This window comes from Zootoca vivipara, chromosome 9 (assembly GCF_963506605.1).
Source record: "Zootoca vivipara chromosome 9, rZooViv1.1, whole genome shotgun sequence".
Taxonomy (NCBI): domain Eukaryota; kingdom Metazoa; phylum Chordata; class Lepidosauria; order Squamata; family Lacertidae; genus Zootoca; species Zootoca vivipara.
In genome coordinates this window covers 31355741-31380027 of record NC_083284.1, presented here as the reverse complement: position 1 = coordinate 31380027, position 24287 = coordinate 31355741, and the positions used below count along the sequence as shown (strand labels likewise).

At 42.1% G+C, this 24287-nt stretch overlaps 2 protein-coding genes across 12 annotated transcripts in view; one reads left to right on the top strand and one right to left on the bottom strand.

The window, feature by feature from the left end:
• Position 1: 1 nt before the first annotated feature.
• C9H4orf33 (chromosome 9 C4orf33 homolog) lies at positions 2–23286 on the bottom strand. Of its 4 annotated transcripts, none has more exons than XM_060278602.1 (8): positions 23089–23284; positions 19383–19533; positions 17260–17437; positions 10352–10412; positions 8583–8634; positions 8283–8482; positions 7126–7244; positions 3–6090 (listed from the first exon to the last, which is right to left on the bottom strand). In XM_060278602.1, the coding sequence occupies exons 2-7, from the start codon at positions 19404–19406 to the stop codon at positions 7142–7144; spliced, it is 618 nt and encodes a 205-aa protein (XP_060134585.1). In that variant the 5' UTR covers positions 19407–19533; positions 23089–23284; the 3' UTR covers positions 3–6090; positions 7126–7141. The 4 variants fall into 4 exon arrangements, with proteins under 4 accessions (XP_060134583.1, XP_060134586.1, XP_060134585.1 ...); XM_060278601.1 differs by having other exon boundaries at positions 4–6036; positions 23089–23283; XM_060278600.1 differs by having other exon boundaries at positions 2–7244; positions 23089–23283.
• SCLT1 (sodium channel and clathrin linker 1) overlaps positions 23248–24287 on the top strand; it is a 48608-nt gene continuing 47568 nt past the window's right edge. For 5 of the 8 annotated variants that reach the window (XM_035114066.2, XM_035114063.2, XM_035114062.2 and 2 more), the window contains exon 1: positions 23330–23634. The gene's annotated coding sequence lies outside the window, so the exon portion shown is untranslated. Of the gene's footprint in view, positions 23635–24287 lie in introns of all 8 variants that reach the window. The other 3 variants (XM_035114065.2, XM_060278598.1, XM_060278597.1) reach the window with 2 other exon arrangements.

Here is a 24287-nt window from a genome sequence, read left to right as displayed (position 1 = left end):
AAGAGATCCAGAATGATGATCAGGATCACACTCTCCCTGCCTTTTTCTTGGTTACACTGTCTGGTTAACAGAATATCCAGTAATATATACAGTACAGAAGAACACCCGGTACATTTTTTAAAAAGAAAAAACTTGACTGAAGACTTTTGCAATATTTGAAGTCCAGTGCTAATTCTAGTACACGTTTTCAAATCTACCTGACTTAATAGGGAATCACAAGTTTCACTCAATTTTAATATAAACAAACCCAGATGAAGGTGTTCTGGACCAACACCTGCAGATTAGTTAGGATTAATATTTAAATCGCATCAGGTCTAAGAACTTGAATCCTAGAATGCTCTAAAACATCAGCCTCTTCTTCTTCGTTGGTGATCACTCGTAGCCGAGTAAGACTGTCTTCCATAAACACGGTTTTAACAGTGAGTCCGTAAGTGACCGTGGAGGCCAATTCTGGATCCACACGTTCTTCCACAGTGGGGACATTGGTTTCCGGGCAGGAGTTGATCACAGTGTGGATTTGCCAAGCGTGTCTTCCTCCTAGCACATTTCTCCCTTGCGTCCTGAGTTTGAGTATCTTCAAAGCCCATGACACCTTTGGTAAAGGCTGTTCTCCAACTGGGGCACTCGCAGGCCAGTGTTTCCCAGTTGTCAGTGTTTATACTACATTTTTTAAGATTTGCCTTGAGACAGTCATTAAACCTCTTTTGTTGACCACCAGCATTACGCTTTCCATTTTTAAGGAATAGAGTAGTTGCTTTGGAAGACAATCATCAGGCATCTGCACAACATGACCAGTCCAACGAAGTTGATGTTGAAGAATCATTGCTTCGACACTGGTGATCTTTGCTGCTTCCAGTACACTGATATTAGTTCGCCTGTCTTCCCAAGTGATGTGTAAAAATTTTCGGAGGCACCGTTGATGGAATCTTTCAAGGTGTTGGAGATGGCGTTTATAAGTGGTCCATGTTTCACAAGCAAGGTTGGTAAGTACAATAGCTTTGTAAACAAGCATTTTGGTTTCCCTGCGAATGTCCCGGGCCTCAAACACTCTGCACTTCAATCGGGAGAAAGCTGCACTCACAGAGCTCAGGCAATGCTGGATTTCCGCATCAATGTTGGCCCTTGTGGAAAGATAACTGCCTAGGTAGGAGACGTGATCAACATTTTCCAACGTTACACCATTGAGTTGGATTTGTGGCACTGCAGAGAGGTCATTTTGTACTTGTTGGTGCAGCACTTTGGTTTTTTGGATGTTGAGTGATAGGCCAAGCTTTTTGTAAGCTTCTGCAAAGATACTCTGAGCGTGCACACACTATGTTGTCATCAGCATACTGAAGCCTAAACCTATAAAAGCAATTGTAAGTCAAACCCTAAAGTCTACTGTTTCATTATCTGTCAAATTACTTAGCTGAAACGGTTTCCTGTTTCAGTGGAACGAAACATTCTAAGATCATACTTCAAAGGGAATTTTCACAAAAGCAGAAGTGGCAAACCAGTTCAAATTTGCCATCTGCAATAACCTGAAGAGCTCAATAGCTTATTGAAGCTCAAGCCATCTCCATTCTTGTTAGCAAAACTGTAAACAGTATTTCAGAGTGTCTATACTGAACTGGCAAAATGACTTTGAATCAGTAAGTGTTAGCACACATAATAAGGAACAGCCACTTAAACTTCACCTTTACAAACTTTTAAGAGAGAACAGATTCCTAAAGCCGACTGAAGAGCGTAGGCCCAACATGTTCTGCAGCTAATGCAGCATGAAACTGGAACAAAATGTTCTTTCCCCCCACTCAATTCTCCTAGATTTTGTGCTTAACAAAATGGGGGGGGGGACTACACTGCCACCCACAAGCACAACTTAATCCCAAATAAAAGTACGACAACAAAGACAAAGGAGCCAATCATGGGTGTATATAGAAAGGGGCTTAATATTTCAAAGGGCAATAAGGTGGTTTTTGTTTTTTAAAGTATAGGATTTTCAGCGGAAATGGTAAAGCTGGATTAAAAAAATACAGGTTGAAATTTTGATGCCAACAGTATGCTACATAAGCAACTTTGCTTCTTGCATTCAACTATGGAAAGGTCTTGGCTTCACTCTAACTAGACATTATGAGACTTTAATCAAATCTGATTTGATTCTGTCCAGTTTGGATATTAAGAACACTGAATATCCAAGGCAGAGGTTGTGAATGAGTCCTTCTAATTCATGTAAATAGCAATATTCTCACAAAAGGGTAATTCCATAGAGACCAACATAATATTTGTAATCTTCTACACATAATATTTTGTGTATTGGCTGGTATTATTAATTGTGTGTTAACTTGATTGATGTTCCCTTCAAAAATAAAGAAATATGCCAGATTGTTTAAATGATTTCTTTTTATTGTATTTTAAAAGTCGTGACTAGCAAAACAGTTTTACAACCACAAGAATTTATCTGGACCTTAAAAGAATTATATTCTCTAAAATTTTGAATTAAAAAAATCAATCAGTAAGCAATATACACAGTTACTGTTATTGGCAAGTGTGAAAACGTTTTCCAGCATATGACCTGTGACCAACATAACACATAAAATTCAGTGACAAACACAAAAAAATAAATGCCTTCAGAGCAAGACACTGTGTGATATGACACTTCACTTTGCATTCACAAACTGCAGGTGTGCACCACCAAATCCATTTAAGAAGTTGCAATGCCCAAAGGAATTTTTGACTTGGCTCAGTCAATACCCTAATGATTTGTTCCTTTTCAACCCATTGTGTTTATTAGGAGAAAGTCACAGTAAGATGCTGGTGAATTTCATGAATATTTTAGAATTTGCAAACTGCTGGAGCAATTTAATATTTGAAAAATAAGAAGCTGAGAGAACAAAAACTGACTTTACATCCCTACCTGGTCCACAACTTTTCTCCATGTCTCAAATTCAACAATAACAAAGTTGCCAACTGACAGCAGTACTTCAGTGACTGTTTCTGCTTTCTTTCAGAATAACCACATTTCCCATATAGGCATCATCCCCTGTGTTTCTTCTCATTTTTCTAAATGAGAAAGCCAACTTTTCAATACAATGAAGGATCATTAACCTATTGTCTATTTTCTTGGAGAGGTCTTTAACTGAAGATGAGGAAAAGAGAAATTCCAAGTCACCTTGAATGTCATGCTGCTGGTTGCTTGCTCACACATAAAATGCCATTTTGAAAAAAATGCTGGATTATGAAACTTTGGAAAACATATTTAAAATGATACAGAACGCGTTAACTATTATACATGTAAAAATGGCAAATGGGTTTGTAGGTTGACATTTTCATGTAATTCCCCAAAACCATTTTTAGATCAAGCATATGACCCAAAACACCAGTCTAGAGCAGATGTCAAACCGATGTATAAAATGGTTCTTTTGTTTATACCCAACTGCACCAAACTTTTTCTGCATTATCCTTCCTTGTTAACTACCGTGTGCTTATGTTATTAGCATCACATCATTTCTTGATTCTGCAATATTCTGTTAGGCACTATGCTTTCAAACACATTCTGAAATCTTATTTTGATCTCTTGTTTGCATAGCTGCTTTTAACAGATTTTAGTCTGCAGAAACTCCAGTTCCAATACATATTTGTGAGTTATCACTAGTAACCTCAATCTTAGCACCTGTTCTTTCATGCATTAGGAAAATCCTATTCTTTCTACCTAGAGTTAATACGCCCTGCAAGCGGCAAGAGAAGCATGAAGTGTCCGCCAATATGCTGTGGTACCGTGTTTCCCCCTTTTTAAGACACCGTCTTATAACTTTTCCCCCCTCAAAAAACACAGGGTGGCTTACTTTCGGTGGGATGTCTTATTTTTTTATTACCGGTACGGTTTTTACGGTTCAGGGCACTGGCTCAGGGCGCTGCTGGGCTGTCTTGAGTGCTCGGCGCTGCAGCAGCCCCCAGTTCCGGGTGGCGGGGTGGCAGGCGTCTTTGGCCGGGCCAGGCAGAGGCCGCTGGCTCATGCGCTCCGCCCGCCGCTGCAGGGCGCTCCAAGCTCCTTGGTCGGGCCAGGCAAGGAAGAAGCAGTGAGCCCAGCAGTGGCGGCAAGCACGGAAGTGGCAGGGATGGCGGTGGACGAGAAGGCAGAGCGCGGGGATGCAGCCAGCAAGGCGGGAGCACGATCAGCTGTTAAGCGGAGCTCTTGGAGCGCCTCATCATAGCTGATCGCGCTCCTGCAGTGCTGGCTGCATGGAGTGACTCTGTGAGTGGAGGTGCCTGTGGAGGTTGGTTTCCGCGGCGCGGAAGTATGGCTTATTTTCGGGGTATGTCTTATATTTCTCAAATACTTAAAAACCCTGCCATGGCTTACTTTATGACTACGTATTAAAAAAGGGGAAACAGGGTAATTGTGCTATTTATTTGTGGCCTTGTCTCAATTTGGGATGGTTAAAACACGGTTCACTCCTGGTATTTTAAGAGTAGCTAGGAAAAGTGTGGAGTCATTACTGCCATAGCCGCTTGTCTTCTTTGATAGCATTTCACTTATTTTAGCAGCATGCACAGATGCAATGACTTGCCTGCTAGCAATTGTACCTTCCACAGCAGTGAGGGAGTGGGGTTATGTTTGTATGCCATAGTGCTACACACTTTACTTTGAGTGCTACCTGTGTAGCAGTTGTTTTCCTGGAGCCCTATTCAGCTCGTCTACCAGACATCAAACAATATTCAGCTAAGTTTTATTCAGAATACATCCGGTGAAATGAACACGTTTGTTAGGTCCTATTAATTTCAATTTCTTCTGAGTAAAACTAAGTTGAATACCACCCAGAACATACCTTCAAAAGACACACATAAAACATGAACAGATCTGTGCTGATCAAGGTGGGTGCAACATTTTAGCCAGCATCATGTAGAGATACATACACAACATACCCAGAGATACTATATTTTTTCTGTATTTAATCAAATGTCTTCTGTAATAACTTGCAGTTCAGATTATATTACATTGCGTTGGATGAAAAAACAATAATTTTCTTTCATCAAAAGTGAGCATCTAGCTACTTTCATTTTAATTTCATGTATAATGGGAAAAGATGATAAAAAGCACCTGGATCAATATTGTTCCATTCATTGTTCCTTTATACTTAAGTCATAATCAGTTTGGTGTGAGAAATGAAAACCTGCTTGATATACACAATGAACAGGTACGTCATTTACTTTTATCTTGCGTTAATCAATAATTAAAGATTAAATACATTGAGACAATACCCATTTCTGGTTAAACAGAACATGTTTTTAGTGGAATTACAATGTTTGCCTGCTCATGCCAAGTGGATAGTTCCACAGATCTTCCATGACCGCAAGTTGTCAACACCCCAAAAAGTGTCCATTTATCAGAGGGGCATTGAAAAAAATGCAGGTGGCAAACAGAGCAACAAAATAATTTTGCAGCTATCTCAATGGAGGTCATTGTAAATAAAATAAGCACATGCTTGTGTTGGGAAAAGTGAAATGTTTAATGTCCAATTATGCTCTAGCACAGGCATCCCCAAACTGCGGCCCTCCAGATGTTTTGGCCTACAATTCCCATGATCCCTAGCTAACAGGACCAGTGGTCAGGGATGATGGGAATTGTAGTCCAAAACATCTGGAGGGCCGAAGTTTGGGGATGCCTGCTCTAGCAGGTATAGCAGAGTGTGATTGGCTTAGTTTCTAAATTCATTATTGCAAGCAGCATCAATCATGGATTTTGTTTGAAAACAGCTTGATTACATCGCCACTTCTTATCCATTAGGATACACATGTGTGGCTTCAGGGGGGAAAGTTCCCATTTTCTTTACTGCAGAAGTAATGTCAGCTATCAGACAGCATCTATAATTGACTTAGGAAGAAATTCGCAAGAAGGGAGGAGAGGATAAATTAGATTGGAATTAGAAGGATTCTTCTCATCTCATCTCTTTTCTTTTCTTGGTATCCTTTCATCTTTTGCATTCCAGTCAGGTAATCTTTGAAGCGGTTGGGTATTTAAGACCCCCAGAACATGAAATACTTTACTACAGAGACAATCTGTGTGAGGGAATGTGAGAAACAGAACCAATAAAAGAGCAATACTCAAGTGACCTGTAAAGAAAGTAGATCAATATGGGGATTTGAATAAGATTAGATGCTTGACAGCTGAAGATCACAAAGCTGATAAAATGACTAAACGAGGAAGTAAAGACACAGTCAATTACTCATTAGCAACAACTTGTGGGGTGAGTTGAGGCTGGACTAGACACATAAGGTGCAAGGACTTTTGGGGTGCATTGTTACTATTTGCAAAGGCCTGGACTCTCTGTATCCAGAACAAATTCTGGCCCAACATTAATAATTAGTAAACAGTCTCCAATATCATCCATAGGACTCATAATAATATTGGTATATAATGCCTTAATGGCCAGGGACCAGTTTGCTTAAGGGGTTCCCTTGCCCAATATGTGCCAACTTGATCACTTCAATCTGCAAAACTCACACTTCTGTAAGTGCCATGCAATGTCTATACTGTATTCATCAGGAGTCATGTCTTTAGCGCCTGTATTTTGAAACTCCCCGACTATTGACATTATTGATGGCTGCTGAAAATGTTTCTGTTTCAGGAGGTCTATTCAGATACATGACACGTTACATGTTTTGTTGTGTTTCAGTGTTTCTAGATTATTTTAACAGTTTCTACATGTTTTAGAAGTGTTTCAAATATGTTTTATTTTCCTGTTAATTGTATTTTTATTACAGAGCAAGAGAAAACAAGCATGCTCTCACTTCCATGTGACAGCCCTTAAGATATTTGAAGATGGCTATCGTATCTGCTCTCAGTCTCCTCTTTTGCAGGCTAAACCTACCCAGATCCTTATTGATAACTAAATAAAAGTATATGATCAGGATGCAAATGAGCAACTGTGAAAGGCCCAGTTGAGAGGAAACAAAACCTTTTCTCCAACCTAGACATTGGTGACAGATATTTTCATACATGCAGATATATAATGCAACTATGGCAGCGGACTTCAGCAAACTGAAGTCAACACTCTTCGATTTGATCCACTGAATGCTTATAAGTACTACAGTTAGGCAGTGGTCATCAGTGTCTAACCACCTACTTTAAGCTATCTGGTAGCCTACCTTTTGTCTTTTTTATTTAGTTGCATTTATATAGTGCCCACAAGTCAGATTCTGGTTGCTTCCAATCTTCTCCCATTAACAGTTTCAGGTTCAGGCATTTAAAATATTCTAGGCGATGGCTGCAAAAGAAAGGAGCAAAAGAGTCAGATAGGTTGGAAACATTTACACTTACCCCTTTCCACATCTGCTAAATTGATATGAAAAAAAGTTATTGCATTACAAAACTACAGTACAGTAACTATGTATTACAGAACTAGTGTAAGTGTGTTGTTCTTCACCACCCCAAGAATTTACACTGTAATTTATATATGTGTGTGTGTGTGTGTGTGTCACATTCATATTGTGAAACTGATTCAAATAATTACATTCTGTGCCATGTTGCCTTCTGAGTTTTCATGCAAGAAAAAGTATGAAAGTAAGGAGTGCAGATAACACACTGTCAAATAAAGAATAAAAAGTAGCCACCAAGATAAACAGATGGGTAGTAGATAGGATTGGAGGTTTTATGGTGCAACTACCCAGAGAGCACATTACACTGTATGCAAGGTTATGTTTCAAGTGGACATCTCACAAAGTCTCATTTCAGTTCAGGCATAAAGCATTTTTTTATCAGAAGTGCACATTTTGCAGATTGAAATGTTGTAATGCACACATACTACCAGATATTTCCTTTCAGTAAATACTAATGAATATGGAGCACAGCAAGCTACCCCAGACCCAAGAAACCATTCAAAAGAACACAGGGGGAAGAAAAGTAAGCATTGTTCTAATATTTTACACCATCATTCATACATTCACATTTCCCAATGCACCTCTTGATCCAATTCAATAAGTGTACAGGTATTATATTATATCCCAAAGGATAAGCTTAGCAAAGCAGTGTATGTGTGAGAATGATCTTTAAAGGTTATTTTGTTTGAATTCCTTTAATGTGTTAACGTTTTCAATAGTAAAATTGCTACACGCCGAATAAAAAGCATCCTTGACCAGCAGAAGCAACATCACTGCATTTAAGTTCTTGTCTAGATTCTGCAGTTTGGGTCCTAATATAACTTGCCCTTCTAACTTGAAGGGCAATAAAATATTCTCCCACTCACACCAGTCTCTTAGAACCGCCGCTCCCCCCCCCCCAAAAAAAGCACCACAGATGTACTTACAAATCAGGTTTCTGTTTTGCCACAATGTCATGTTGAGGTACAGGGAAGAGGGCTTCATATGTTCTGTTAACTCCTGACCCATGAATTGCAAATGCATTAAATTTGTTGGTAGCTGGTGGGAAATAACTCCAAGGAAGATGAGCTTTTCCATTCCATTTGACACACGTTCTCGACACTTCAAACATTAAAGGAAGTTCTTGCTGTGTTAAAAGAAGATATGCAGATTTACCCCAGTCCCGTGAGTGTTGAAGTAATTGTGTGTTTGGGGAAGGTGGTGGTGGAATCCTATGGTTCACTTACTTTGCACACTTTTCGTCTGCCAGAAAGCAGTAACACCAGATACTGCCCATGCCTACAAAACATAATATAGTCATACCAGAAATATATCAATTAGCATGTCTCTAAACCAGAGGCAGCTTATAGTTGTCAGAAGAAAATTGTGTAACCTGACAAAATGCAAATAACTCCTAAGCAACTTGCTACATAAGTCAACAGCCATTAAATTGCACAACTGTATTTGCTTCATTCTGAACTACTTCTACAAATAAGGTAAAGGTAATATAAAGGACCCCTGGATGGTTAGGGTTAGGGCTAGTCCAGTCAAAGGCAACTATGGGGTGCAGTGCTCATCTTGCTTTCAGCCTGAGGGAGCCAGCATTTGTCCACGGACAGCTTTCCGGGTCATGTGGCCAGCATGACTAAACTGCTTCTGCACAATGGAACACTGTGATGGAAGTCAGAGCACACAGAAACACCGTTTACCTTCCCACCACAGCCGTACCTATTTATCTACTTGCAATGGTATGCTTTTGAACTGCTGGATTGGCAGAAACTGGGACAGAGCAACAGGAGTTCACTCAGTCACGTGGATTCAAACCTAGGGATGCGGGTGGCACTGTGGTCTAAACAACTGAGCTTCTTGGGCTTGGGGATCAGAAGGTCAGCAGGTTGAATCGGTGTGACAGTGGTGAGCTACCATTGCTCTGTCCCAGCTCTTGCCAACCTAGCAGTTCAAAAGCACACCACTGCAAGTAGATAAATGGGTGCCACTGGAGTGCCATGGTGTTCCGTTGTGCCAGCCATGCTGGCCACATGACCTGGAAAGCTGCTTGTGGACAAACACTGGCTCCCTTGGCCTGAATCAAGATGAGCAATGCACCCCATAGTCGTCTTTGACTAGACTTAACCGTTCAGGGGTCCTTTACCTTTACCTTTCTTTACAAAGAAGGCATTTGCTGAAGTAAGTCTTTACCAATCCACAGCCACATACACACACATCTTTATGGGCCGCTTTTAAATTTGCTCATAATTGTCCATCATTTTCACTGGTCCCCCACCCTAGCTACAGCACCACTCAAATCCCCAATTTTATATATTTTTCAGAGCTTGCCTCCCTGAATGGACTCAATAAAAACGTACACTGCCTTTATCCTATCTTGGACTCTTTATCCTATCTTGGATTCTTCTCACTCTGATTCTGTAAGAATACAGAAATTCATTCATTGGTTAATGTTATAATACTGCAGCTGCAAATTAAAGATTCCTACAGAGCTTTACATGTAGAGTATTGGCAACCGCATAGAAAAACATGCAGGTGATTTTGCTCTTAAGGACTCTGTCCCTGTGCATCACCTTACCATCTCACTGTATAATAATATTAATATTAGTAATTAATTTATTAAGATTAATATCCTGCCCATCTGGCTGGGTTTCCCCAGCCACTCTGGGCAGCTTACAACATATATAATATTGCATTGCACGTCAATATACATTAACTTTACAGCTCTGCTCCTTAGCTTACTGCCAAAATATACAGACTGAGAGAAACCATCTTATTTTTTCTAGCCACATTGTAGAATCACCAGCTACCTTCCAAAGCCACAGAACAACTCCAAGCAGAAAGACAATTCTGATACTGGACAAGGTCTGGATGGGATTCCCTAGTGGCAAATCTTGTTCTTCACCTCCATAAAGCTGAAAGCACTCTTAGAATTCTAGCAATCTCCCAAATACAAGCTTACACATCATAATTGCATAAGAAATTAAAGGATTTTGAAATGTTTACTTACGGACAAAACTCCACTTCTAAGTACTGCTCAGTTTGGTGATTCAAGAAGAAAGCTTCTACAACTAAAAACCAAAAAAGCATTGCTGTTTCATTTTAAATCATTTTTATATTTACAGTGCAAACCTACACACAGTTACATGAACTCAATCCCAATTGCTCAATATAACTTATTCCCTACTGCATTTAGGAGTGCAGACTTAGGCTACAATCCTATATCCATTTACCTAGGAGTACAGCCCAATTGAACTCAGTGGGACTTACCTCTGAGTGGATACGATAGTGCGGCAGCCCACTAACTGTATATATTTTTCATAATGCGCTTTGAAAACTCTTTTCAAATAGCTTATAATTACCATAATCAAGAATAGTATTGCTTTTAAAACTACTACAAAAAAGTGTTTTACAAACTCTCTGTGTGTATATACGTAGGGAGAAGAAACAAAAGATTGATTCTTCCATCTTGATAAGGATGGAAACAGCTGTGGAAAATAACAGTTTTTCTACCTGATATTAGCTGTCAATCAGGTAAGTGATGCTTAGGGATTCTTACGGGATGTGTGTGTAGGTAAAATTGAACAGAACTGAGCAATCACTCATTGCACTGCCCCTAAGGAAAAGCCTTAAGTGCAAGAAACTGATGCAATATACTCCTAAAGCAATGGAATGAATGTGAAACAATTGAGAGAGCAGGGAAAGAATTTCATTCATATGTATGAAAAAGCTACTCAGGAATCCTGCTGCTACTTTCCAATGCAGTACTGATCAACGGAAACAGCTGCAAGAAATAATAATAAAATACAAATGGCTCCCAGAAAAAGATTTCTCCTCCACCTAGGGAAGTATAAATTATGAATTCTTCATACCTTCAAAAGCAGAAAATAAAAAGAATGGGGGAAATTGTTCCAACTGATGCTCATACAGCACATTTAAGTTTTTTTAAATACAAAATTGGTGTTATTATAGCAGGTAGCAGCATACTCAACTATTACTCCAGATTCTCCTCTAGAATGCTATGTGAACATAGCCAATTAGTGAATATTTTGAACACTGTACATATTTATTGCACTGCCAATTTGAATGCATTATGCTGTGAATGTTATTTTGGCAACAATGCTGCAATACTAACATTTAGAAACCTGCGGAGCTTGAATGCAAGATAAAGCCATATAAGCTTGATGGCATAAGAAAGAAGTTTAAAATGTGAAGATCACATAGCCAAGGAAACTTGCCAGATGACTTCACACTGATATATCGTCCTGTTTAAGAAAAATAGATTCAAAGTAGTGTTGGTAACATTGAAACTCCAACTATCAAGAACCGGTAGTCATCTCCATAGTGATGGAAATCAGGGAAGTCAAAGCGAAAGCCCAGCTGAGATGGGGAGAGATTACTTAGACTTGGAGAAATATAGTGGCTATGTCAAACAAGACCACAGAAGTTGTTGGTCCATCAAAAAATGTTTTAAGAACTTAAGAAGAGCCTACTGGATCAGGACAATGGCCCATCTAGCCCAGTATCCTGTTCCCATAGATGCCTATGTTAAACTGAAAGCAGGATCTGAGTTCAACAGTGAAGGTAGTTTTTAGTCGTGTTATCCAGATATTCCTGCGTCAGTAGTATGGTATGTGGCCTACAAAATGAGAGAACCAAGTTTTATAAGTTTTATGACTGATGATAGGTAGGTAGCCGTGTTGGTCTGAGTCGAAGCAAAATAAAAAAATTCCTTCAGTAGCACCTTAAAGACCAACTAAGTTTTTATTTTGGTATGAGCTTTCGTGTGCATGCACACTTCGTCAGATACACTGAAACAGAATCAACCAGACCCTTATTTATATTCAGAGGGTGGGGGTGGGGGGTGGGAATGGGTGATGGGCTGATAGGAGTGGTGAACTGATGATATGACTGATGATATTAGGTACTTTGGATGTCACCCAAGCTAAATCACACTCAAAGTAGATACACTGCAATTAATGGGTCTACACTGAGCATGTCTCTTACAGTGAACATCACTCTTACTTTAAACAGGCTACAAAGTGGGTGGCTATTTGAAAATCTGTATTATGGTATTAGTTTTAAGCAGTTGATTTATCTTTTTTTTTTAAACATACTTTTTATTAATTTTACAAAAAAAAAAAAACGGTACATACATAAACACCTTTTCCACCTCCTTCCTACCCACCCACATGGGTCCTCCCCTGCCACAGAAGTATCCCATGTATGTGAACAGTCAGAGATGGTCCATTTTATGCTTGGATTTCTGTCCTCCTCCCCCTCCCCTGACCCCAAAGCCCCCCCCTGCCACCAGGGAGCTCCAGCAAACCAGGGCAGTACGCAGGAGGTCATCCATCCAACCATCTATTGTCATACCAAAAAAAGAGAAAAAGAGAAATAGGAAAAAAGAGAAAAAAGAAAGGGCAAAAAAAGATAAAAAAACAATACAAAACAGAAAATTTTTTCTTACATTCATAATTGTAAAACCATATTTTGTGGGCTTCCCCTCCCCCCCCTTCCCCGGTTTTCATCCCTTTTTTATCATCTGCAACAGTTTCTTACTTTATAAAAATACACCTTTGTATCTTATACAACTTATAAATCAATTGTTAACATTTTCATCTAATATTCAAATCACTGAAAAATCCAACTCCCATTTTATCTTCCCGTGCCTAATTTTTACTCCCTCTATAAGCCTCCATATTTTCACATTTTTCCAAAATCCATTCACTTTTAAAACTATAACTATTCTCAATTTAACCTTACATCCCCGATTACCGGCTCCACCCCCCCAATCCAGCAAATTCCATAATCCGCAGACCAGTTATAAACCTGTTAATCCATCCTTATAATCACAACATCACTTCCCCTTCACCCCACCCCCTGTTTACAGTCTTTTGCCATCCAGGCCACCATACAGGACCCCTGAATTTCTTCTCTTCTCTGCATATTTTTTCCTTCTTCCCTGTGGGCGTTCTGGAGTTCCAGTAATACCAATCGTGCCCCCCTCAAAGGCAGGGCACTCCATCCAACTTTTTGTAGAGTAAAGTCATCATTTTTTTCGTGGTGTGCTTCATTTTGTGTTGAATCATCACAGTCCTCATCTTCATCTTTTCCTTCCAAATCACAGTCATCATCATTGTCATTCTCACATTCATCTTTTTCAGCGTCAAAAGCTTCATCTTCTAAAAAATCATATTCTGCCATCACCATCTGAAATTGTTGCTGTAACTCTTGCCGTCGTGTCTCCTCTTGACATAGTTCTATTCTTGTTTCCCACATTAAGGTCAAAACAGACCGCTGGAACTCAGGGGAACACTTTTTTGTTGACATAGTTCAATCCTGCCAAGGTCAAAACTTGTCACGTGGGGTGGAATATGATCACAGTTTATTTTCTCGACTCCATTTTAACAAACTGGCTGCATTCTTCAAGTCTTATTAACAATAAAGTTCGAACTCACATTTCACAAACATTTAAACCAAAAAAGAAATTCCACAAAGTCCAGAAATACAAAGTGAAATAAAAATTGACTTATAAATCCTGATCAACTCACTGGGTTGTCTGGGCTGCCGGCTCCTGAGGAAAAGAAAGGTTTTTCTTAGTCTTTACCTCTTGCTGCAGGGAACTCACAACCACAGTCTCTCTCCCCTTTCACCCTGCATCAAAGGGGAGATTCTCTTTGATGCCTTTGAGGGATCCTTTTGAATTGCAAATCTTCTGTTTACGGCTTCGGGTTTCTATTTACTGTCTCTTTTGTTGCCGTGGGGGGGGTGGCTTCCTCTTTTCTCCCCTCTCTCCCAGATCCAAATTGTTTTATAATCCAAATCGTGAGGTTACTTACAGTCTTGTTTCCAATCGTTTTATTTTCAGAAGAATCCAGCGCTCTCCGCCTTCGGCTTGAAGCTTCTCCCTGCTAGAATAACGTTGCCGCTCAAAATGGCCCCCGCGACTTCTACCCTCCTCGCTCCGGAGCTCTTATTAGAGCTAGCCGAAGGGTTGGGGAGTCCGGATTGGGGCTGTGCCGAGCAAATTTGCCCCCGGGACGCCCTTCCCGAGGTTCTAAGGGGCGCAGCGTCGCTCTCGCTGCCCTCCCCACTCCTAGCAGGGACGGGCCGTCTCGGAGACGAGACGAAACCCCGCCGATCAGCGCTGGCGCTGAACCCGAACTCTGGTTTCTCTTCAGATCGTATAAATCTTTCGCCTTTTAAGCAGTTGATTTATCAACAGATCCCTTAAAGAAACAGTTGCCAGTAAGAAAACCAGTGAGCTTAAGTGGCAACTGTACTGAAGTGTTGGAATTTGTATTATAAGACAAAAGTTCTTTTGACTACTCATTTAGTGAAAATTAATTTATCCAGCATAAAAGATGAGAGATTCTGATGCTACACTTCCAAGATGTACATAAGAGTCTTTATCACACAGGAAAGTTAAAAACCTTGAAGCTAATGCACCAAGATTAGGGTTGCCATGTTTCAAAAAGTAAAAATTAGGACACCCCGAAAGCTGTTGAGATTTTTTTTTTCAAAAACTGTGATTTTTTGATTGACTAAGATCCAGGACAAAGCACCGCCTTTTGGAAATCCCTCTGCCCTGGACATCAATTCCGCCTTTGAAATCCCAGTAATGTCCGGGAAAATCTGGACATATGGCACATAACTGCCAAGTCTCCCGTTTTTCACGGGAAACCCCCATATTTTAATCCGTTTCCCGCTGTTATCCTGAATAGAAAGAAATCCCGGAAATCCCCCAGATTTCCTACCTGCCAGGGAGGCTCCATTTCGGCTGCCGCTCTGCCCATGCCTGGGCACCGGAAATCGGGCAGAGTGGCACCGGAAGTCGCTTCTACGCATGTCCAGACATGCGTAGAAGCGACTTCTGGTGCCACACCGCTGCTGATCCCGCATTTTTCAGCGGGAGACTTGGCAGCTATGATATGGCAGCCCAAAACCAATATACAGTTACCAAACTTTATTGATGGGATAAATATGGATTTGCATTCATTTTGTAATTGACTATGGTATTTGGGAATACCATATGGGAAGATCATTCAGAGGCAGTCCTTAATCACTGTCATGCATAGTAACGGATTACTACCATTTTGTCCACTGTAACACTGTATATGGAATAAGCAGCTTGTGCTATAAATAGCCTATTGCTAGCATTTACACACTTGCAAATGAACATATGTTGTAGCATATCCCCCTAACAATTTGCAAAACCATTTTCCCCTTTGAGGCAGGGGCCTGTCCTTTTGTACTGTTTGCACCATATAAACTGGCAACAACAACAACAACAACAACAACAACAATAATAATAATAATAATAATAATGCCCCTGTAGGTTTCATAGCATTGTATTTCTTTAGGTTTTCACAAGCTGTGTGACAATTTCTACAAGGAACCTGGCATTAATAACATTAGTTTTGATTCAGATCTGGATAATTAGATGATAGTTTACCAAAAAATTCCAAGACAAGGATAGTAATATATTTCTTTACCTAGGAGGCAGAATTGCAGAGAGGGATGCTCAAAAAAGGACACAGATTTCATGAAAATTGCCTGCCTTTTGAGATAACCTAAAATATATTACTTGATATATAAATGGTAATTGATGTTTACAACACAGTTATAATATTTATTCAGCTTTCATAAATCCTAATAATTTGCAATAAGTAGCCTTCCCATTAAAAATTAAATGACCCTTCTGCCCCACTATATTACATTACATCCCAGCTAGAAGAGGACAGAGAGTGAGGAAACAGATGTTGGTGGAAGGGGAGCCTCTCCTCATCCTTTGGACCCCTGGGAAAGCTGCTGCACCTGGAACTGGTTGTTCCAGGTGCAACTGAATGGGACACAGCTGTGGGAGGTCTCAGGCAGTGCCTTGGGTCTACACATAAAGAGCAAGTCTAGAGCGAGAGACTAGGCTGATGTTTGCTGCTTCGAGTAGCTCTTTTTATTGTGAAACCTTTGTGGATGAGCTCAGAGTTTGCTGGACTCTGGGTGAGAAACCCAGAGGATGATAGGATGTGCCAGAAGGAAAAGGAATATATTTTATTTTATTTATATACACAATAACAACCCTATGTATTCATGCAGTGCTTATATGTAACTGTGTATTTTTGTAATATTATGTTTAAGTTGTTTGCTGTTGCTTCAGTCTTTTGTACCCTTATCTCTAAGAATATATATTTAATATATTAAGCAGTATAGAAATTAGAGATTAAATAATCAATCAATACTGGAAAGAAAACTGAATGTTTAGGGCACTTGGAGCTCCTAACTAGGCTTCATGCATTTCTCTGTTTTGAATCAGCTTCTCTGATAGTCACAGGATTCTGGATACTACTAATGGAAAGCTCATTCTCTCAATGTAGATCTTACATAACCAAAACAGCACCATCTAGCCCAGGCATCCCCAAACTGCGGCCCTCCAGATGTTTTGGTCTACAACTCCCATGGTCCCTAGCTAACAGGACCAGTGGTCAGAGAAGATGGGAATTGTAGTCCAAAACATCTGGAGGGCCGAAGTTTGGGGATGCCTGATCTAGCCACATCAGCAGATTCAGGGGAACCCAAAACTTTACAGAAGTAGAGGATGGGCAAAGGAGAGGCGGTGGGAGGGGGAATAGGGGACCTACACCCCCTCACAGCATAATTAGTATTGAGCATATTCAGTGGGCACAAAATGATGAATCTGTTGGGGGTGAAAAATGGAAAGCTGAGGTAGAATGGAATACTCTGAAAAATGGCAGAGTTATCTGTCTGCAAGCTTGAACAAGAGCACTCCACATAACCTGTTGTTGCATTTCTTTAAACAAAGTCCAGCATTTCTCTTTACAGGAATGCCAGCCTATACACAGGAGATGCTGCCAGAATATACATGATAGAACCTTGCAATAAGATTGAATCACTTACCCTCATAGTCCCACAGTCCATTGAATGGTTTTCCAGGTTCACCAGGAGGCGGAGGATCGTTAAAAAATGGAGCACACACTTCTATCATCATTCCAGCATCTTCACCTGTCAACTTGATTGTAACTGGATCATGACTGACTGGTAAGCTGTTCCATGTATCTTCAATTTTAAACTCCATCTGAATATTATATTGTAAACTTAAAATGATTAATTTTTTGCTTAATAATAAGAAGTTTGCCACTAAAAATTATTTGTAATTTGTTCCATTAAAAAACAAACCAAACTGCAGTGTCACTTTATCCCTCCTTCATTCAACCCTCTGCTGTTGTTTGAACTCACAACATTCATCTATGTCCCCCCCACACCCCCTATCTTTTTTTCCTTTATTTTAATAATTTCAATGGGGGGGTTGGCAAATTTTCCGCACCAGGTACCACCTGACCTTGCTACGCCACTGCACCCCCCCCCCCTGCTTTACTCAAACTTCTGCCATTGTGGGAGTGAAAAGGGGAAACACTGAAATGGGCAGAAATGCTGTTCTGAAGTTTTCAGCTGCCTCACATGAGAGATGAGGTGCATTCAAACATCCCATAGTACTTTCTCACAATGTATTTTGCTCCCGGTACCATGTGTTTTCAACAAAGTTCCAGATTCAATGTAGTAATTTAGCAGAAATATTTTACTGACAAGCAGACACACATATATGTACAACATCCATCAACTGAACTTAATATTATCTAACTGAACAAACTGATGGGCTTGCTCTTAAGATACAGTAATATATATCAGCATGGGTTATGCATACAAAAGGGGCTGCAGAATAGAAGAAAGGAGGCATGGAAATGGGAGGGGAGGGAGATAATGTGTGTATGGAAAGGGAGATGAACAATAAGGAGAAGAGGGTAAGGGTGTGGAAATAAGGATGGTCTTTGTGCAGTGGTGGAGCTAGCGGCTCCGGCATCTGGAGCGGTGCAGCCCTCCGGGGGGGGGGGTCCAATTACAGCGCGGCAGCGTGATCCTCCCAGGGGGGACTGATTGCAGCATGGCGCCATGATCCTCCTGGTGGGTGGCCAGTTGTGGCACAGTGACGCGATCCTCCTGATGGTGGGCCAATCACGGCATGGCAGCGCAATCCTCCCAGTGGGGGTTTGATCATGGCGCAGCAGTGCACGCCACCCAGGGGGGATTTTGTTTCCCCCCCCCCGGGATGACACCTGGGGCGGGCTGCCTGCCCCCACCGCACCGCCCTTTCTATGCCCTTGTCTGTGTGCAAGGAGAGTTGAGAAAAGGGGTGAGGAAAAAATAGAATGAAGGTGCAAAGCGGGTTGCAAAATAAGACAGAGTAGGTGGCATGGGAATGGGGTTGAAGATGAAAGCAGGAGTGTGAAAGAGTCTGAATAGGCCAGGTTGGTAGCTTCATAACTGGGCAAAGGGCAGAAAGGGTGCTTATTAATTGCAATGTGTGGTAGGAGGATGCAAGAGGTTATAATGAGGGTGGACAAAAGTAAGTGAGGAGGCATGGACATGGGGGTGAAAGTGAAAACAGGGATGCAAAGTGTGTTTGCACAACAGAGTAGAAGAGACTAGTAGCTTCTGAAATAAGGTTGGGAAGGTGAAAAGTGAGCTTAGTAGGGGTGGGAAGTGGAAGCTCTAGACCCATGGTTCCCAATGTGGGGCTCACGCACCACAGGGCGGCAATTTGATTTTTAAGGGGGGCAATGAGTTATTAACAGTGAATGGCCTTTTAGGCTTCCTCCACGTGAATAGGAGTTCATTTTTTGAATAATAAGAATTATATGTCACAGGAGGGGAGGGCAATCAGGATTTTAGAGATGCTTGGGTGGGGCATGGCCAAAACAGTTTGGGAACCACTGCTCTAGGGGGTTAATGTGGGAAGAATAGTGGGGGGCAGTGAATGGAGCAGACAGGGGCACAGCTGCTAGTAACATTAATAGCATTCTATAATCTCCCACCTTCTACCCATTATTGCAAGTGACAGAACATTATTGCAACAGAGATATGCAAGTCGACCAATTGCATGTGTTACTGGAAGTTCCATTAAGATCTTGGTACAGAGTTATTACAGACGCAGGAGAACTAAATGACTTGCTGCAACACCATACCTTTTTCAGTACCTGACTGTTCATGCCTATTTTCACCACAGGGTGTCCACAGTGATCTCAACTTTAACTTGTATAAATATGCAAATCCACTATCACCCTCCAAATAAAGTTCTATTTCCACAGCAGTATTGGTGCTGAACAAATGGCCTACCTATGGATAAAGCAGAACATGTTAAAGTTGAAATACAGCTATATATCCTCTGCAATCTTATGATAAAAATAAATTTTCCTTATAAATAGTCTTGGAAATCGACTCATGCAATATCTTCTAAGAACTTAAGAGTGAGCTGAATCAGACCAGTGACCAATTTATTCCAGCATTCTGGCCAGTCAGGTGCTTTGGGGAAGCCTGCAAGCAGGTCCTGAGGGCAACAGCATGTTCCTCTTCTGTGGTTTCCAGCAACATGTATTCAGAAGCTTACTGCCTCCAACAATGGAGGAAGAACACATCCATCAGGGAAAGTAGCCACTGATAGCCTTGTCCTCAGTCTAAGAATTTGTTGAATCTTCTTTAAAAGCCTTCCAAGTTGGTGGCCATCACTGCCTCTCATGGAAACAAATGTCATAGTTTCACTATACATTATAAGTACTGTCTTTTGTCTGTCCTGAAGCTTCCAATGTTCAGCTTCAATGGATGTCCCTAAGTGCCAATGTTGTGAAAGAGAGAAAAACTTCACTCTCTCTGCTTTCTCCATACCATGCATAATTTCATACACTTCTGTTACAGAACCTACTACTGTATTTTCTTTGAACTAAAAAGCCCCCAATGTTGTAATATTTCCTTCTGCATGGCTGCCTCCAACTGGTACAAAACATAGCAGTCTCCCTTGATTGGCATTCTGTGGTCCATCAGCTTATCCTTGTGCCCTACAACTTGCACTTGTTACCTGTAGCCTTCCAGGTACCATCACCCTAAGCAGTTTTAAGTACATACTTTAACACCACTTTCTTACCTATACACCAAGTCCACACAATGAGGATATGGTATGTGAAAGTGTTTTCCCAACATTGTGGCACTCCCCTCTCAAACCATCTTCGAAACCCAGGACACATCAAGTAGGAACATTGTTAGCCTACTATTAGGCTACTTTGGGTAAAACTGAAGTTGGAGCATGCATTAAAAAAGCATATTTTAATGTTGGAACCCTACACAAAACAAGGTATTGTAAATACCGTAATGTGCAGTCCATACTTCAGTATCAATCCACCCACAAAGCAATCAAAAGACAATAGTTTAGACCAGTGGTCCCCAGACTTACCGGGCTTCGGGCCGGTGCCCGCTGCGCCGACCGCGTGGCGGGCTGGAGGGCAGGGGAGTGCGCGCGCAGCGGGCCGGAGGGCGGGGGAGTGCGCACCCGTGCGCATGCGCACACGCACAGAAAAAAATCGCCGAAAATCGCTTGTGCGCATGCGTATGGGCCTCCCCCGACCCGGAAGTGCATCGGAAATGACCTCTTCTGGGTCGGGAGAGGCCCATACGCATGCGCACAAAGGATTTTCGGTTTTGAAGGTCGCCGCCGCGCCGCAAGAGCGGGCGGCGGCAGCGGGCGGCGGGGGGCGTCGCGGGCCGGATTGGGAGGCCAATTGGGCCGTGTGACTAATATAAAAGTCAAAACTTTTTTCTCAATATGAGAAAATAGTTTAAAGGAGTTAAGCTGAGTGGCAAGTTGAGTTGAGCATATCAAGAAAGGAGGTGTCATGCAATTTATCCAGGAACCAGTTTCCCCACTTGTCTACATTATACATCTTCCTGCCCATACCTGCAGAGATAGTGCACTATTTAACTCTTTCCCTCCATTGCCTGTGGTAAAAAGAAACTTCGAATGCAGGACTGGGAAAATGTGAGCTAATTACAAATTGACTGAGGGATAGCTCTAGCATTAAAATTGCCTGCAATTGATGGGTCAATGATAGGGAATTTGGTCTCCAGTTTTTCCAAAAAGTATGTGAGTTGGTTCCAATATCCTGTCAATGTCTGCTTGTTGGGGCAAGGGGGGGCTATATACGTTAATTATGATTAGAACTAAGTTTGAAGAGCTCAGGAGGAATGCCTGGGCAATATTATTACATGCCTGGAGACTGTTGGGCACAAAGAAAATTAGTCCTGCTTTATATCGACCCATGATGTTGGATTTGTGGGCTAGGAGAGAATACGAGTTGTATCCCAACTGAGGGATAGCCATAACTGTCAGCTTACGGATTGGAAAATAAGGGATTAGCAGCCTCACCCAGCGGTGCGGCACCGGAAATCGGTTCTGTGCATGTTCAGAAATGCGCAGAAACAACTTTCAGCGGCGGCATCTGGACATGCGCAGAAACGATTTCCGCTGCCCAGACAGGGGCAGAGCGGCACCAGAAATCGGTTCTGCGCATGCCCGGGCATGCGCAGAGGCGATTTCTGGCAGCAATTGGAAAGTGAGCGAGCAGCCAGCCGCCGAGGTAGAGGTTTTACTGGGCGGCGGCTGGCTGCTCGCTCGCGGGGGGCGAGTGGAGCCTCCATTGCCAGCAGGGAGGGAGAGGAGCTGCTTTGAAACCCAGGAAATTTATGGGATATCTACAATCCGGGATAGCGGCGGGAAACGGATTGAAATAAGGGGGTTTCCCGCGAAAAACGGGAGGGTTAACAGCTATGGGGATAGCTCTGTCAGTTGAGCATGACACTCTCAACACGGGGTTCAAGCTCCACATTGGGTGAAAGATTCTTGCATTGCAGGGGTTTGGACTAGATGACCCTTGGGATCTTGTCCAACCCTACAATTTTACAATTCTATGCTGTTGTAGTGTTTGTATGCCCACAAAGGACATCAGGTTTCCAGAACTTGGGGAGGAACTTGGGAACTACTAAGGGGAAACACAAAGTGTTAATACATCCCATTAATTACCATCCAGTATTGTGGGTATGTGACGTCATACTGTGATAAGCGTTCAATATAAAGTGTGTATGTGTGGATGGAAAAAATCCGATCCGCACGACCCATATGTGCAAAAACTATGGAATATACACACCCTCTAACACAATATTGTGTGCGTGCAAGTGGAAGAATCACTCTTTCCCCAGGATGCCGACATACTGATGAAGAGGACAGTGAGACACATCCCAAGAGTCCCTTATCTCATCCTCTCTGTAGAGTAGAAATCTACAGTACAGTATTGCAATGACTGTTCTGGACAGTCTATGCGGGCAGCCCTCTTCGATTTAAACCAGGTCCTTCTCCCCTCTCCCCGCCCCCGTTCGGTTGCCAACTTTTCCCGCCGGAGAGGACCCTCTGCCTCTGGAAACCGCCGGAGACGGAAAAGTTTCAGCTGCCACCATTTCAGCTCACCGCGCTACCCTTTCAATAACACCGAGGAGCGTTGGGGAGGCAAGTTGCTTCGAAACCAGGAAGCGAGGGAAGGAAATCCAGCCCTGCGACCGGGCATAGGGCAGCTGCCAGCCAAGTCCCCCATGCTACTTTGCTCAGGAGGAGGCCCTGTTGGATTTAATGGGGCTCCCTCCCAGCATAGCTGCCAAGTTATCCCTTTTTTTAAGGGATTTTCCCTTATGCTGAATAGGCTTCCTCGCGAGAAAAGGGAAAACTTGGCAGCTATGCCTCCCAGCTAGGACTGCAGCCTAACAGGTCTACTCGGAAGTAATTGGTCCCTGGGAGATGTAGATACTAACTTCCGCGTAACCGCGCACACAAACTCACAGCGGTTGCCCACTCACCGCTCAGTTTTGTTCCTCTGCCGCTTCCTCGCACAGCCTGAAGTAAGAGGCGGGCACGTGATGCTTTTTTTCTTTCCCCCTTTTAAACCAATGGAAAAAGTCATCTCCTTCGCCTAGATTCCGATTGGCGGGCTGAGTCAGGCGCGTCATATGCGGACCCGTTTCCTCCTCCTCCTTCGTTTTCTTCTACTCCTCTTGTGTTTTTTGCTTCTTTTCCTGTCCGTCGGTCGTTATGGTAATCGGCGGCGTTGAGGTGGCGGGTTAACCAGGTGTCTCGCGCCGGTCTCTTACGGGGGAGGTGGGAGGGCCTGTGATTGGTCCAGAGAGGAGGATTAGGGCAGGCGGGGAGCAGCTGCCGCTTCACGCGCGCGGCGGGGTTCCAACCGTCAGTCCCAGTCCGTGTGTGGGAAGAGAGTGAGTGAGAGGGTCGCGTGTTCCCTCCCCACCCCCCACCCCGCTCCGCATTTCTTCCAAGAGAGCAATGTGACACGCAACAGGCGACCTCGTCTGAAAAGAAACGTGTGTATTACATACACTTGTCGGCAGGTATGGGGAGGCATTTTTCTTCAGTTAACGCTTCCTCTTAAATAATAATTTCTCCTATGGGTTTATACCTTCCAGCAGTCATTTTTCTCGCTGGCATAATCCATGTCTACTTTAGAGGTCCTTTCAGACGGGGGTTTTCATTGCAATATGCTCTTTTGTTCAATAATGATGCGTTATGGGGTGGGTTTGTTCTTTTTTAATATTAGTGGTTCTGAGATGCTTTCCCCCAGTGTTTCCATATAATTGCTGTTGGGAGAGACTATAACACAACAAAAACTAGATTAAAAAAAGCCCCTCGCTTCATAACATTTGTTGTAACTTTCTGCTGATATCCCATAACTTTCTATACAACTTATGTACTGGCTGGAAATGAAGCAGTATGACAATCCCAAAACTTTTGCAGGGACAAATGGTTGTGGGTTTTTGTGTGTAAATAGTGTTGAACGAAGGAGCATGTATGACCCTTCTGATTGCAGCATGGACACAAATCATGAACATGCAATAAAAAGGATGTGTTGAAGGACTGTTCTTATTTTTATCTTTTTAAACTTTATAATGGTACACTGATGAGCTGCTGTAGGCTGGGGAAGTTTTATATTTGATATCCAAGGGATCATGGGCATAGCCAAGAATTTTGTGAGGGAAGGAAGACC

Excerpts from the sequence above, each read along its gene's own strand:
- C9H4orf33 (XM_060278602.1), bottom strand. The coding sequence starts at position 19,406 with ATGAACAGTCAGGTACTGAAAAAG. Across the intron at positions 10,413-17,259 it reads TGGACTGTGGGACTATGAGG|TTGTAGAAGCTTTCTTCTTG; the intron begins GTAAGTGATTCA and ends TTTGGTTTTTAG. Across the intron at positions 8,635-10,351 it reads TTAGAAGTGGAGTTTTGTCC|GCATGGGCAGTATCTGGTGT; the intron begins GTAAGTAAACAT and ends TATGTTTTGTAG.